We start from the raw sequence: 15,979 nt of genomic DNA, 5'->3' as shown, positions 1-15,979 counted from the left end.
TTTCAAAGTGAGTGGGCTTTACTGCCACAAATACCACTTGTTTACTACCCCATGTGGACTGCTACTCGCCAGGTACATTTATTTTTCAATGAAAATGTATGAGTTACTTCTGCTGTGTCTCTCTCTGGAACTTTTGCTTTGGCCATCTGGGATAAGTCTGGGCTTTTGATGCCGTGCATGAGGCTGATGTGATTCTCCAGCATGAACAGCTGAGAAAAAGTCTGATTTTCATCTGTGCAGTACCTTGGAAATAAAAACAAAACAAAGAGAATTTATTAGAGGAAATGCCCAACTGCTCTTTCATCCAAACAGCTCTTCGTTATGCACCAAACCAATAGGTGTCATAGGAGACAGATGTTGCTGAGTAATGTACTATTAGATTACCAAAAGAGACAGGAAATCACCATTTTACTAATAAAATATTATCCCTGACAGAAAAACAATAAAAGTTTACTGCAGTAAGGATGAACAAGGATGAAAGTGGGGCATGTATTACTTACAGTACAGTACTTAATAAATACAGGGATGACTGGAGATCAGGGCCACTGTGATACATGCTGCACAAGCACAAGGTAAGTAATCAAGATGAAAAAAGAACAGGAGAAGAGCAGCTTTCGGGACAGCAATGCACAGAGAGACCTCACTTTGTGTGCAACAAGGAGGAGCCCTGTAGGTCCCACAACCAGTGCAGTATTACATCCACAGCACCATGTTCATCATAACACACTTGAAATTCTTACAAAACTTCTGAATTTCCAGCTCACATGGCCAAAAGCACTCACAAATGCATAATTTATGTGAAAGTAAATACATTAAAACCCAGAATGATTTAAGAGATGCCAGAAGCTATGCTGAAGCTTCAAAAGGAGATGTGAAATGGAAGAGCCAGCTATTAACTTGCCCTCTCAGATGACCAAGGTCTACTGGAAATAAATGCCAGGTCTCGCAGGAACCTAAAAAACACCTCTCTGTAGCACAGTCGGGTGCAAAGAGCACTCAGAATGCAATCAGGAAAGCCAAGGTTGACTTTGTACTCTTTGCTGTCGGCCAGTGTGATGTGGGGAAGGTCCACAAGCTGAGCGATGAGGCAATTAACATCAGGTCTCTCCGCAATGCACAAATTGAAAGCTGAAACACAGGCAGCAGGGGATGAAAAGCAGCAAATCAAGGATGGAGCGTATCTGGGAGAAAAAGGCCTTTTTGGACAGGAGAGAAAAAGATTCCTACTGATCTTCCAGCTTCCCTACTAGATAGGAATTAAGCAATGGTCAGTAATGACGTTAAAACACAGATGTACTCACTGACTATTCCTGTTGTTTTTTTGTTTGTTTGTTTGTTTTTTAAACAGGAATTGCTTAAAAGATAAATCAATATTTAATTGTGGATTTTTCTCCTTCAGGGAGGCAGGATGAGAGGTTATTAAGCGGTATTTATCAAAAAAAAACATGCCGAAAATCAAGTGTTCCAGACAGTTTATACCTAAGACTGGGAAAATAAGAGCAAGGTCTGAGCACAATTACCAAGTGAATTATGAAAGAAAATATATAAAACATGAAAATGCCTTGCAATTTGTTCTAATTTGGAATTCTTTTCACGTGAATAGCTAAAAGATGCTTTCCTAACTACATCATTGACAGACTTGGCAGGAGGGAGCTTAAGCAAGTCCTCTGCCACTGGTTTCACCCTTGAAAGTTAACACAAGGCTGAGACTTAAGCAGGGCAGGGCAAGAAGGGCAAATCACAGCTCTAAATGTTAGATGCAAGGGGGTAACTACAAGAGCCTGTAGCCACACACCTGGAGCCACAGAAATACCAGACTATTGGGTCATTGACAGATTTTACTCATGCTTCTGGTCTTCAAGGGGAAATCCAAGACAAGAGGATGACACAAAGTTAAGGCACTGAGACTGGTACTTGCAGGGTCTGTTAATAGGAAGGCTCAGTAATGAGACCTGCTCAGGTCACCCAGCTGAAGGGAAGACCAATCAGAAGTCCTGAGATCCAAACGAAGAGCAGCTGTTGGAGATACTGGCACAAGTGTTTTAAGGAGAAGTCTTAATGTGTTGTAGTGTAAGACTTACTGAAATATAATGATTAAAGAGGGCACAACCACTGTCTAATTGAGACCTCATTAGCAGATTTTGAGCAACTACAAGCTTGAGAATTAAACACAACCACAATTCACTGGAATATGTAGCTCAGTTTTCTCTGCTGCAAATAATGCACGACCATGAACACATGGGTGAACTATAGATGCACAGCTGCACATTGTTCTGAAAAGTAACAGGAAAAACTGGACCCAAGGATCTGTAAAACTAATGCGTATCCCAGGACATTATTCCTAAACAAATCCTCCTTCTCTACTATTTTGATTCTGATACACCCTATTCTGAAACCAACTGATCCGAAAGAGAACAGATTTCTACACACCAGGAGCACGTAACTCCAACAACCCACAAAGTTAAAGCAAAATGAAATGTACTGGGAACCAATGCTTCATCTCCTCCAGAGGGTGCAGGTCATGGTGCAGTTACAAGAAAAGGGAAGCTGAGAAATTCTGGCTGAAAATGCATTGGGAATTTGCTTCTATCAGGCTCCAGTGGTGACGATGCCAATACTTCATCCATGTCCTCAAAGCTACCATGGCTCACCGTGTGGGCCACAGGAAAGGAGCACACTAAAGATGTACACTTCAAAACAATTTTCTAGTCATCTAAGTGCAAAAATCCACAGCACATTCCTCAGGAACACTTGCTTTCTTACAAAATTTCAGTTGAATAAAAAAAAATCCCCTAACCTACATCAGTACAAACGTCCTTTCAAACACAAATGTGCTGGAATTCTGTTTTAAGAAAGTGCCTCAGAATCTGAGACAGGAATTAAGCTTGCGTGATCGTTCAGCATATGACTTATTCTGCAACAGCAGATAAGAACAGTTGCAGGGGTATTTTTGTAAGCACTGAGCTTTGTCCTGAACTGACACTGTATTCTCATTTAAAATATGTTCACCAGCCAAGATTTTCATTCACTGCTGATTCATGCAGCTCATCTGGAGTCTCCAAATCTATCCTCCTACTCTGAGGAGCATCCTCCCAAACAAATCCAGAGAGCTCGATTCTCCACTGCAGCTTGTGCAGACACTTCTGCCAGCATAAAAGGGCCTACAGCCCCAACCCCTTCGCATTTGATACACCTTCTGTGCCATTTTTTCCATTGGAAAGACACAAGCACGATGCATAACTACTGAAACCAAGAAACAAAGATTAGATCAGTATTTTCTTGGCTGTTCCATAAGGCTGTTATAAATGTCATGCTGGACCTGCAGTTCTCAAATCAAACCTTACCCTAAGTTTCCAAAAGGGTGTTGTTCAGTCCAACCCAAGGACTTATTTTAGCCACCAAGTTGCTTACATTTAAAATATTTGTCTTCTCACTCTCCCTCAGTCATTTCTAGCCTGACGTAGGATGAGCAGGCATCATCTACTACAAAGGGCTTCCAAACATGAAAGGTTAGCCCATCACTGAGTACAAATCTGAAATGTGGTATTCAGTACATACCAGCAAGTGTAAATTTTCTTTGCTGTATCGTGATTGTTGCGGATGTGTCTACGCAGACTGTTGGAGGCATTAAAAGAGCGTTCACACTGTCGACAGGGATATCTCTTCATAGCCTAGCAGAAGAACAGAAATATCTTTCAGTAGCAGGGAGACAAAAAGGCACTGACTTCCTTTTTCTGACTTTCCCCTGCTGCTCATCTGGACCTCACCTCTTGGGTGCAAAACAACCCTCCTCCACTGATAAAGGCAACTGAAATTTTGGGGTTTCACTTACATTCAGCCCAGCAGTTGGCTAATAACAGTACTGGAGCACTGGTCTTATAAAACTAGTTAAGCCACATGCTTGCTTTTTTTTTCGAAGATAGAAACTGCATTAGACGCTTCTGCTGCGCAGTCATTTTGCCGCAGGACTCTGCAGAATTAATTCAAGGGAAGGTCTATTCTCAACCAGGAGATGGCAGGACCCAGTGTGAAGTACAGCTTCCCTCTCCTAGCTCATCACAATAGAAGGGCAGTATGTTAGAGAGCATCATACAGTACCACCTGTTACCCATTTATGATACCAAACTCTGCCCTGTAGCTAGCTTTCTCCTTTTCCTTATCTCTTTTGTATACCCAAAGTGTGCAGTCCACTTAAGAATCATCTCAAACAACAAAGACATATTATGTATTAAACTGAAATATTTGGCAAATTTCCTCCTCCTATAGAATTCAAACAGGAAAATTCAGCACTCTCACCCTGCCCACATCTTGATATTTAAGTGCACAACTCAGCATTCCCCACACTAGGTTAGAAGGCATTGAGGCCTATAAACCACATTTCCACAGTGTCTGCTCATAAGATTCAAGAAGGGTGACTCAAACAAGTCCTGATACCAAGGTACTTAGAAATCTGGCACACACATCTTGGCCTATGTTCTGCCAGCAAGTAAGGCTTAACCTGACAGAACTAGGTCATGGCAAGGCCAGAACTGAATAAAACCAAAAAAACTGAGATTTTATGACAGCTCTGTACACTCCATATACCTGTTGTATCTACCAAATAATACAGTGTCATTAAGAACTCTACATCCTCCTGAAACTTTGTTTAGACCACCTGTTGGACCACCAGCTGGTGAAGTAGACTTTCCATCCACTTACATAAACAAGCACAGGAGAAAGCCTGTCGTTAAATGCAGTGGGAGAAGGAACAACAAAATGGATAAGTTACATAAGGTTGTAGAGCATATGACCAAGGACAGAAAGCATTCTGTCAGTGCAGTCAACTGGCAAACAAATTCTCTTTGCCTCAAATATTAACGATCACCAGACTCTTTTGCTAAAACTATCTCATTACCCAGCTGAAACGTTTTGTGCGAGTCCGTACCCTTCCATGATTTCTCTTCATGTGGGACACATAGGTTTCCCGATCAGGGAACCACTGAGAACATTCCTTGCAAGTCCAACCAGTTCTTCTCAGCCTGGACTTGGATTCGGGATTGTGTCCTTCCATCCTCATGTCTTTCCTTGGCAGAGGTGAGTGGGAAGTCCCATTGGCCACTGACAGCTCCTTTTGTGGGTTATGAACCTGGTTCCTTGACGTCTTCTCAGACTTCTGTCGAAAGTTTAAGAGTTCCTCAGGATTTTGGGGGACTCCATGAACACCCTGGAAAACAAAAATAACAACATCAAACATATCACCTATTTGTAATCTGTATTACATACCCTTATGTATAAATACCACATATAAATAGATTTTAAAAGCCCCCTCCAAACACTAAGTTACCATATGGCCCCTGCACACTCTCCCATTTCTCCTCAAAGCTGACCACAGCACTTCCCTCAGTAAGAGATATTCCCAAGAAACATGAAGCTTCTATTTATGTATCCTATGTGACAACAGGAACTCCTCACTGCTATCAGTTTAACATTTTGTATGGGCCCTGAGCACTCAAGATAAGAAGGGAAGACAAAGTGAGAGAGAAATGCTAACTGTCATTACTTCAAGAATCATAGAATCACAGGTTTGGAAAGGACCTACAAGATCACCTAGGCCAACAGTCCTCCCATTACCATTGCTACCACAAGCCACTAAACCAGCTCACCCACCTTACAGCATTCAGGGACAGCCTGTTCTTGTGCCTTTAAGATTTCCACCTTGAGGAGCGTCCAGGCTACCTGGACTCCTTTGCCCTTAAGAAGCAACTCCCAAGAGACCCCTGCAACAAGTGTCCTGAGCAGGTCAAAGTCCACCCTCTGGAAGTACAAGAGAGCAGTTTTGCTGGTCGCCATTCTGACATCTCCAAGAACAGAGAATTCTAGAATTCCGTGATCATGTCTGGGTGAGAAGCTACAAGAGCTGGTTTAGTGGCTTGTGGTAGCATCAGTAATGGGAGGACAGTTGGACTAGATGATCTCGTAGGTCCATTCCAACCTTGTGATTCTATGATTCAAAGACTACTGCTATTCACATTTTCAGAATTAAAAACTTTGCTCTTGACAAATAAAAGCAAGTACAAAGCCAGATATCAGCCTTATACAGAATGTGCCTTCAGGCTCTTTGCTTGTTCAACAGGCAAAAATCCCTGTCCCCCAAAAAGTTATTTTAACAAAGAAAATTCAACATAAAGAAAATAATAAGAAATGAAGAGCTGTGGGAACGCAAAACAAATAAAACAGCAACATACAAAAAAAGCCTCAAGAAATTCCCCTAGGAACAACGATAGTTCATCCACACAAAAGGATAATTTAGAGGTTTAATTGTGCATAGTAATTAATAACGGGTAAAGTTTCAACACACAAAGGCCCCAGGGCACTTGGAAGCCTTTCCTTGGGTTAGGCACTAAACAAGCTTCAAAACACAAGGTCTGATGTGAGAAGCTTGTGCTTTGCACCTGAGCCAGCTGATGTCTGCAGAAGCTCTGACGTAATAGCAGGGCACAGCACCGCTAGCTATTCAGGGTTACACAAACACTTCCCCTTTCTCCTTATCTGGAAATCTCAAGTGTTATATAAGTGGAGAGTACATTATCATCCATTACTCCAGGCCTGCTGTTATTATACCACTGGAAGGAAAAAAGAATAACGGAGCACAGAAAGTGAGCTGACTTTCAGACAGCACCTCCTATAAACTCCATATGGCATAAAGCAGTGTCATGTGATAGGAAAATGGATGGGTTATTGCAATTATCACCTTGCCACGGCCAAAAAGCCGCCTTCTATTACAATCTCAATTGATGGCCAAATAGAAGCCCAGTGATTAAAATGTAGAAAGTTCTGTTGTGCCAACATCAGGCAGCCTGTGCACAAACTACTATGGACAAGTTATTGGGACTAGAACCTGCAAATGAGGTTGGGTACTTCAGCCAAGAACCTCCACCAAATGGACAACAGGCTTTCCATATGTATCACAGAACCATATAAAAGGTTGGGTTGGAAGGGACCCTCAAGCCCACCCAGTTCCACCCCTGCACAGACTGGCTGCCCCCAGATTTGGCTTCCCAGGGCCCACCTGTGTCCTTGTCACCTCCAGAGATGGGGCACCCACAGCTCTGGGCAGCAGTGCCAGCACCTCACTGCCCTCTGAGTAAAGAATTCTCATACAATATCTAATCTAAATCTCCCCTTTTTAGTTTAAAGCCATTCCCACTTTGCCCTGCCACTACACTCCCAGGGTCTCTCAATAATCCCCAGCTCTCTTCAGCCTGTCTTCATAGCAGGGATGATCAGAGGTCTGGAGCACCTTTGTGGCCCTCCTCTGAATTTGCACCAACAACTCCACATTGTTCTTGTGCTGGGTGTCCAAGAGTTGAATACAGTGCTGCAGCGGGGTCTCTGAAAAGCAGAGTAGAGGAAAATCACCTCCGTCAATCTGCCAGCTATACTTCTGGGTACAGCTCAGGATATAGTTGGCTCTCTGGGCTATGAGTGAACACTGCTAGCTCATGTTGAGCTTTCCATCCACCAGGACACCCAAGTCCTTCCCTATAGGGCTGCTCTGTATTCACTTACTGCTCAGCTTGCATTTGTACTTGGGATTGTCCTGACCCAGGACCTTGCACCTGGCCTTATTGAACCTCATACGGTTCTCACAGGCCCACCTCTCAGGTCTGTTGAGGTCCTCTGGATGACATCCCATCCCTCCAGGGTGTTGATCACACCACACTGCATGGTGTTGCCAGCAAACTTGCTGAGGGTGCATTCCGACCCACTGTCCATGTCACTGACATGATGTTAAATAACGACGGTTCCATTAATGACCCAGGACGATCACCAGTCATCACTGCTCTGCATGCAGATATTGAGCCGGTGATCTGAGTGTTCCATCTGTCAAATGCATGACTACTGTAGAGATCAGGATGTCACATAAGACACTGTCAAATGTTTTGCACACCTCCACATAAGTGACATAATTTGCTCTTCCCTTCTCCACCATTATTGTAAAGATGTTATAGAAGACCACATTTTCAGGCACAATTTTACCTTAGTGAAGCCATTCTGTTTTCCATGTATGTTACCATACTCTGTAAGAGGATTTGCTCCATGATCTTGCTGGATTCAATATGAGAATGACTGCCTTGTAGTCCCCTGGGTCTTCCTTTTTTTCCTTTTTTAAAAACAGGGTTACATTTCCCCTTTTCCAGTCACTCAGAACTTCACTGAACTGCCACAACTTCTCAAGTATGATCAGTAGTGGCTTAGAAACTTCACATGACAGTTTAACATAGCTACCTCCTGAAGGCTGGTACCTCCAGGGCAGACCCTTCTGTCTCAGTCATTCTCCTCTAGCAATCTCCTTTGGTTCTGCAGGCAAGTTAGGGAAGCATGTATCAAATGCTGTGCCTCCTCTCTTGGAGGCAGCTGCCAAAGGGACAAGGAACCAAAGCCCTTCTTTTTTATGCATGTACACAGAAGAGGGAGATCCAGCTTTCCTTACATGAATTCAGTAGTACTGTGGGCAGAGGACACTTCTCCCTGCCTCCCAAAGCTTAATCACTTCCTTGGGTTTAATACAGAACAGTTAACAATCAGAAAGATTTATCTGTAGAAAGTAAGCCTTTGTCACGAGGTTGAATTAGACAAGGAGGAGAGTAACCACCTGCAATATCACCAAGTAATACAAAGTGCTCAACTGATTTTTCCACATAATACCATAAATTTTTGCTGTCTGTTTTTCTACTAATGTATTGCTCAAGAACATTCTACTTCTTTAGTCAAAGCAAACTCTCTGTGAACTCAGAAACTAGGACCTCATATCATTAAGTGGTGGGAGTTACCTACCTTAACGTGCTGCATTAACTGCTGTTTCTGCATATACACCAGCTGACACTGTGGACACTTAAACACGCCCACTAACAACTTGTTGGTATTCTGCTGGAAGTGCTCTTGGAGCAGCTTCTTCTTGTTAAAGACAGTCTCACAAGAACATTTGTAGATCACCCTGGAACAATTTAAAAAAGAAAACTCACTCTCTCTTCATTAATTATCTTGAGAAGGCAGTGGAAGAAGTCATCTCAGCAACTTTGAAGCTTCTAATGAGGGCTGTGCTCTCTCAATGCATTGTCAACATACAACCACATGGACCACTGAACTATTATCTCAACTGAGAAAAATAAAAAAAAAATGCCCCAGGCATGTACCACAACTTGCTAAAAATAAGTTTACTTACATGCATATGCATAACCACCTACGTGTGTGACATTAAGTGCAGACTCAGAGTACACTTGCTGTATATTCCTTTCAGTTCCACTTTTCCATGGTCCCTCCCTTACAGCACGCATTTTTGGCATTAGTTCAGGGCTCAGCAGAGTGGAAACAACAAAAGGCTTCTCTCTAGTGATTTCCTCTGGGGCAATGCTGCACAGCACAACTGTCCCCTTGCTTTGGGGTGCCAAAATCAGCAGTTACCCTGAGGCTACCTATCAAGAGGTGCCACTCCGGCTCCAGCTAGACCAGAAGGTGACAATTAAGATCTGTTTGCAGATGTTTCACTATTCCCTGCCCAAACTTCTCCTACCCAAGGAGGCAGTATTTATATCAAGGAGAGCAGGCCATGGTTAGGAATGAACCTCTGCCAGCAGACAAAGGGGCAGCTCTTCTGATATGAGGACAGAATCAAACAACAACAAAAAAAGAAGAAAAACCAACTGAGAGGGAAAGCAGAGGCAGTTGTAGAGCTACCCAGCAAAGGAAAAGAGCAGATATGAAATACTTACTGAGTAGTCTTCTGAGGCTCTGTTGGGTGCTGGCTGGTCATGTGAGCCACGGTGCTGTCTGCTGACTTGAAGGCCATTGGGCAAAAAGAACACTTGTGGAAGACTTCGCAGTGCTTCTCGTGAATGTGCACTTTCAGTAATGCCAGGGTCATGAAGACAACCCCACAATGAATGCACCTAGGGGATGCAGAAGGAGAGAGCTGAATCAGAGCTGCGATACTGCTTCCAAGATGCACATACCAATGGAAGGCAGCATGGCAGGAGACAAACACCATGCTACAGCAGGTCCTTGTTTAGTCTCTTCAGTAACAACGCAGAGGAATCAAGGAGGAACATGATACAGGAATTCATCATCTGGGCAGAACCAGATCAGCAAGGGAGCACATCTATAAAGGAAATCTACAGAAACCAAAACGGCCCAGAATGAAGAAGGCAAAATATGCTACACAAAAATGCTGCCTTGTACCCCTGAAAGCCAATTCTATCAGAGGTGCAAGTGAAGAACTGAAATAAAGGGATCTGAAGAGGTCTCCAGGTAGTACCAAGCAGCATAACAGATGTACTAAAAAAAGAACACTCAGCTAGGAAATTTTCAGCAACCCTGCACCATACCATACCAAGCAAAGGACGATACTGACAGCAGCAGCAAAGATACTGAAAACAGCAACAGAAAGCAATTATGCTCATTGAAACTATTAAGACACAGGTGTTGCCTGGATAGTGTTTGTCTGGGGATGCTCCATAAAAACAGATGGGAAGAAGAGCTTGCAGGTGGAGCTGAAGGATTCCTCCCTGTAGCCCCAAACAAAGCCAGGGTGACCCCTCTCTTCCCAACAGTCCTCTCCCAAGATAGCAACATCTGACTGAGGCTGTCCTATATTTAACTTGAATACTTCTCCCGAACACACATCCAACAGCTGAGCTCACGGGAAGCCAAGCACCAGCATGGAGAGGGCAAATGAGGCTCCATTACCTTACCAGCGCTCCTCTGGCCTGGGATTGGAATAGCTCTGAATAGAGATGGTTTCCCCCAGCGGGGCTGGAGTTAAGCTTTAGGACTGTTTTTCCCTTTGCTCTGACGTTTGCTAGATTAACCTTCCCACCAAACGAGCCTCCTGACAGCGCTTAGGAAACAAGACTGTGCTTTGAAGTTATAGTTCAAAAGCTCGTTAGGCAAAAGTCAGCCCAAAGGAGACAAACCCTCTCCCCCAAAACATGCACAGAAATGCTCTTTTCTTCCTTTTCAAGAGGGAAGCAGTGACAACAGCCAGTGTCACCCATGGGAAAACATGAAAATATTCTGCTCTGCCATGGAGCCCGAACCTCAGCCATGTCAGCTGGGGAGAGAGACTTCCATTAGGGTTGCACCAAGAACTCTGTTATCAGGAAGAATAATAGATCTCCAAGAATAAATGGGAGAGAAAGCCCTAATCCTGGCAGGAAGGTACAGACGGTACAACCAGGAATGCTCAATAGGCTTCCTCCACAAGCACATCTCAAATCAACAAGAGACAGCTCTGCACTACACTCCGTTTTGGCAAGCACTAAACACTTCATAAATATTTAGGGGATGAAATAATTAGTAACTCAGGGTCAAATGATCACAGGTTAATTTAATTTAATGGAAGTTTAAACAAAAGTCACTTTGCAATCAAGAATCTCAAGGCCAGAAAGATGAACTTCAATAAAGTAAACTAATTAGCAGAGCAAAGTGGATGGAGGATGTCAGAGGCTTGCCATGTAACTTTTGTACATTGTGAATCCCACTATAATCCAAGCACAAGGGGATAATTTGCAGGAGAAGAGTCCAGGATAGCCTCAGGGCAAGGAAGGGTGCTGTATGAGTCTTGGAAAGAATCCTGCGAGATAAGATAAGGCGACAAGACATTGTCTTAACCCTCTGCCAGCATCCATCTCCTGAACTCTCCAAACAGCAGCAAGCAGTGCAGACCAGTGGGAAAGATGGGGAGGTGACACTTGGAACCTGACAGCATTTCGAGCAGGCTTGTTGATTTTCATGTTAAAACATAGAAGACCCTTCTCAACTGCAATGCAATTGCTAGCCATGACTAAAACCTGAACTCAAACAATCCTACACCAATCTTAATTGGACATGCTGAGATATTAGCAGAAAAGGAGATGGAACAAGGGCTGATCAAAAAACAAAGCAAAACACATGTGTCAGAAACTCAAGGAAAGCAGAGATATACTGTGGAGAAGGAAAAGCTGAGCTGACCCTGGGCAGGATTTAAAATAAACCCTTGGCTTTTCAGCTCTGCAAATAATGAAAAGGAAAGGAAAGAACAAAAGTTGCTACGTGACCATAGGACAGATGCCATGGATTATCTAGATTTGGTTCTACAACTTGAATTTATTTCCTCTGTTTTGAACGACTGCATTGATTCCAGACTGGCAGCAGAGACAGGAAGGATGACAGAGAAGGCACAGCCAATGCTCCCCTACCTGGTGGGTTCAGTTGCCAAAGATGAGCACCAGCATACACAAATTAGAGAAATGTAACTTTTGGAGAAGCTGGTAAAAGCTCAAACCCTGCCTTGTTTCAGACATTCATTAATTCTCCCAGCACAAAAAGCAAATATTTGCTAGACATCTGTGGATGGATGGAAGCTGACATTGCTGATAAGGATTAAGGAGGCATTATAAAGATGCTATAAATCTGGAATTAATCATGCTTTAAAAAAAATGCGAGGGCACACACTTAAGAAGCAGGACCAGCCTCTGCTGTAGACTGAGAGCCCATCAGCTGGAAACAGAAGAGTAAGGACTAATGCTGCAAAGTACAAGCAACTGCATCAAAGCCAGGGCTTGCTTTCTGACATCTTCTCCCATCCCTCTTTTTCAACATTCCTCCTTCTCCAACATTAATTCCTTTTTCAAACAGCCACAGTATCACAGCCATTTAATTTGAAACAGAATTAGTTCTTTGTTGTGTGCTATGCCTCCTCTAATCAGATCCCACATTAAAAACACCCCAAAACTCTATCTGTATATAATTAAATTCAGAATCAGTTGGATATGTCTCTTTTCTCTGTGACTGAAAGGAACGGCCCTTGAAAAATTCAATAGAAGCCACACAGTGCAGGCTTCCTCAATTGGCAGACATTTTAAAAGAGCAGCTACGAGAGCAGAAATTGGCCCATTCCCTTTATACATCATGGTATTTAATGGCAAATGAAGAAAAAGCTGAATTCTAAGGAATCATAAAAGGTCACATAGTCCATCACTCATCTCCCAAGTAAATCATCTTCATCTACACATAAAAATGAGGAAAAGCATGTGGGAAAACATAATGTCTTTTATTAAAGCAATCAGTTTGGCTGCAGCAATGACAACACAAGTGCAGATACCAGCACATCCAGAGCCTTGGGAGCCTTCCCCCATTTCTCTCAGCTCATAAGAAGAGTTTGGAGATAAAATAATCTACAAAGTGCATCCCTCGGTTCGTGACAACTGACATACACTCAGTCCTCAGAGAGATGTGGAGGATCAAGATCTGCCATCTTTTGGCTGTGAACAGTAATCTCAAGGGGACCACTTGTGACCTGGAGATAATGCCAGCACCTTTCAACTTAAAGCTGCCTCAAAATCATGTCTACTCTCTGAAACCTCCCCTTAAATTCATTTAGTCATTTCCCATTTCAAACGAGCTTCATCCCACAGAAACCTACACCAATTCTGTGTTACATTCTCTTCAGTTTTTTATTTAAGGTTTCCAAAACCTATATCCAGTTTCCCACTCCCTCCTGCCCCTTCAGCATTTAACTTGCACAAACCTGAAGCCAACTTTGCGGGAATAATGCAGGCAGTTCTCTTTGACGTGGGTTTGGAAATAGGCAGAGCGGCAGACAGCCCCACACTCAGGGCAGCAGTACGGTGATTTGTGAGCGTGGATCCTCTGGTGGGCGCAGTAGCTGCACTGGTTGGGCAACATCATCTGGCACACCTGACATGTCTGATGGATGGAAGAAAGGTTGCATTAGTTAGTTACTCTCTATATGACTCTTCCCAACCCAGGAATCTTTCAGGTTTAGAGGAGCACCCAGCTCCTTCTTCTGCCCACCTGCCCTTCAGTCACTGCTTTCATTCTATCAATGAGACATTTGAGATGGAAAGTACACCCAAACTGCATTAAAATCACCAACAATCAGAAGAACCTCCCTGTCCTACAACTCAAAACACATGCTGCTGAGCTCGGTGCAGCACTGATGCATGGCAGCCTTCTCCCCAAAACCACATTCCTGCCTTTCACAATATTTCTCTGAACCATACTGAATCTCAAGCTCTGAGGAGCACAAGCCACATGTGCAGTGTTGTCCTTAGAGACACTTCTTGATAATCTGGCATTACAAATGCTACAAAGATGCTTTCTCTCCATTTCAGTGCCCTGTTTTATCTTGCTGTTGGAAGGGCTGCTCTTAACAGTAGTACAGATTTGCAGAAGCCTCATTTACTTGATACATAAAGTTCAGCACCACATCAGTATACACATGTGGATAGCTGTAGCAGATACCTCTAGTTGCTAAAACTCTCCTCTGCCATCAGTAAATCCAAGCAAGATCACTCCACTGCTCCGAATTTGACCATAAGAACGAGCTGCAGCAAGCAGCTAATGATGGATTATCAAAGTGTGAAACCGAACTGCAGAATTTCTTCTGCACTGTCCAAAATACTGTGAATAATAGAAAACATCATTTATAATAAAACACAAAGCTACAGCAAGTCCAAGAAGGTTCACTGTGAGCAGAGGAGAGATTAAGAAATCAGGCTCCAGAGGAAGGAGAAAACTTCAGAACCTGCCAAGCAATCTGAAGGCCATGATCTGAAGTGTTGCAGATTGAATCTAAAGCACAAAAAGTTTCTGTAGGAGAGAAGAAACTGGCTTAGAAGAAACTGCTGCAGGACCACCACGCACACTGATGTCAGGACAACCTCAGCCCTTCCCAAATGCTGGAGAAGCCCCTGATTCCAAAAAGGAACTGCAGCACCAGTGAACCATCATCTGAACCCATAGATAGGAAATTAAAGCACCCCCAGGACTTCTAGGCAAGGAATATTTTGAGAACACTTTGGTCAGCAGTTAAAGGGTGAGCTACAAACAGGAATTAACATTCTGGGCAGTCTGAGATGTCGTTGTTGTCTTTTATGGCATTTTTTCCTACCTGATTTGTGCTGGGAAATGAAGCTTTTTGGCATGGCCAGAAGAGGACTTCTCAACTTTGATCCCCCCCAGTATTTAAAGCAGACTCAGCACAAACAGGAGGAGAAGGCACCTTTGCCCTTGTAGCAGAGCAAGAAATACTTTCTCACCAGATCCAAAAAAATCACCTTGTTGAGGCTGGTTCTATTTTGATTTCAGCTAGCAAGGGGCATCAACACCAACTGTTAACTTCTTCAGGCTCTGCAAGAACCACACAACTTGGGAATAAAAAGCAAGACACAGGGAGGATAAGATGCAGCTGGAGAAACACCTGCCTCAACACAGCACTCCACAGGGGCAAAGAACACCAATCCTCTGAATTACAAGCAGGGGCTGACCACTAAGAACTGCACAAAGAAGCAGCCAGACAATACAACAGCAGGTTGTATTTACTTGTCTATAGAACCCAAGTGATGCACACAGGAAAGAGCAGCCATCATGGCATGCACCAAGTGACAGCCCACCTGCTGAGCGCTGCCACCACAAACAGATCCTGTGCTTCTGAGAGAACATCAGAGTGCTCAGCAGAATCACATCCAGCAAATCAGATGTCAGGAATTAATAACATTTAAAAACAAACACCAAAACATCATCGTCATCTTGGAGACTGAGCGGCTTTTTCTTCCTTTTGCAACACTCCTGCTTTGTATGAGAAGTTGTAACTTGGTTCCAGATGTCACATTTTTATCTTTCTCTGAGTTTTCCATGATCCTTCAAAGAAGTCTGGCAGCAATTTGAGACATTCATTAGTCAGTTATTTCTAAAGCACGTTACGAGGACATGATTTGAATTGTGTAATGTCTGTGTTTCTCATATGCTCCCATAACCTACACTTTAATCAAGAGTTATTTGCTGCAAGTTTTACGTAACTCCACTTTGCCTGCCACACAACACTCAGGCTTTTTCTTCTTCCAGAAGTCACATTCACACAGACAGGAAAACACTCAGAAGCTCTCCCACTTCAGAACACTTCATTTTATTCCCATTTCTATTTATTAGCTTCTTCAGA

The 15,979-nt window shown here is 43.2% G+C and overlaps 1 protein-coding gene across 3 annotated transcripts in view; it reads right to left on the bottom strand.

Moving 5' to 3' along the window:
- ZNF592 (zinc finger protein 592) overlaps nucleotides 1–15,979 on the bottom strand; it is a 31,922-nt gene that overhangs the window by 2,960 nt on the left and 12,983 nt on the right. For 2 of the 3 annotated variants that reach the window (XM_015872317.2, XM_015872318.2), the window contains 6 exons: nucleotides 13,547–13,725; nucleotides 9,753–9,929; nucleotides 8,818–8,977; nucleotides 4,895–5,203; nucleotides 3,559–3,671; nucleotides 108–243 (listed from right to left, as the gene is read on the bottom strand). In XM_015872317.2, coding sequence (XP_015727803.1) covers nucleotides 108–243; nucleotides 3,559–3,671; nucleotides 4,895–5,203; nucleotides 8,818–8,977; nucleotides 9,753–9,929; nucleotides 13,547–13,725 — 1,074 coding nt within the window. The remainder of the gene's footprint in view (nucleotides 1–107; nucleotides 244–3,558; nucleotides 3,672–4,894; nucleotides 5,204–8,817; nucleotides 8,978–9,752; nucleotides 9,930–13,546; nucleotides 13,726–15,979) is intronic. The other variant, XM_015872319.2, reaches the window with a different exon arrangement.

Source organism: Coturnix japonica, chromosome 10 (genome assembly GCF_001577835.2).
Source record: "Coturnix japonica isolate 7356 chromosome 10, Coturnix japonica 2.1, whole genome shotgun sequence".
Taxonomy (NCBI): Eukaryota; Metazoa; Chordata; class Aves; order Galliformes; family Phasianidae; genus Coturnix; species Coturnix japonica.
This window is presented reverse-complemented; position numbering and strand designations above follow the sequence as displayed.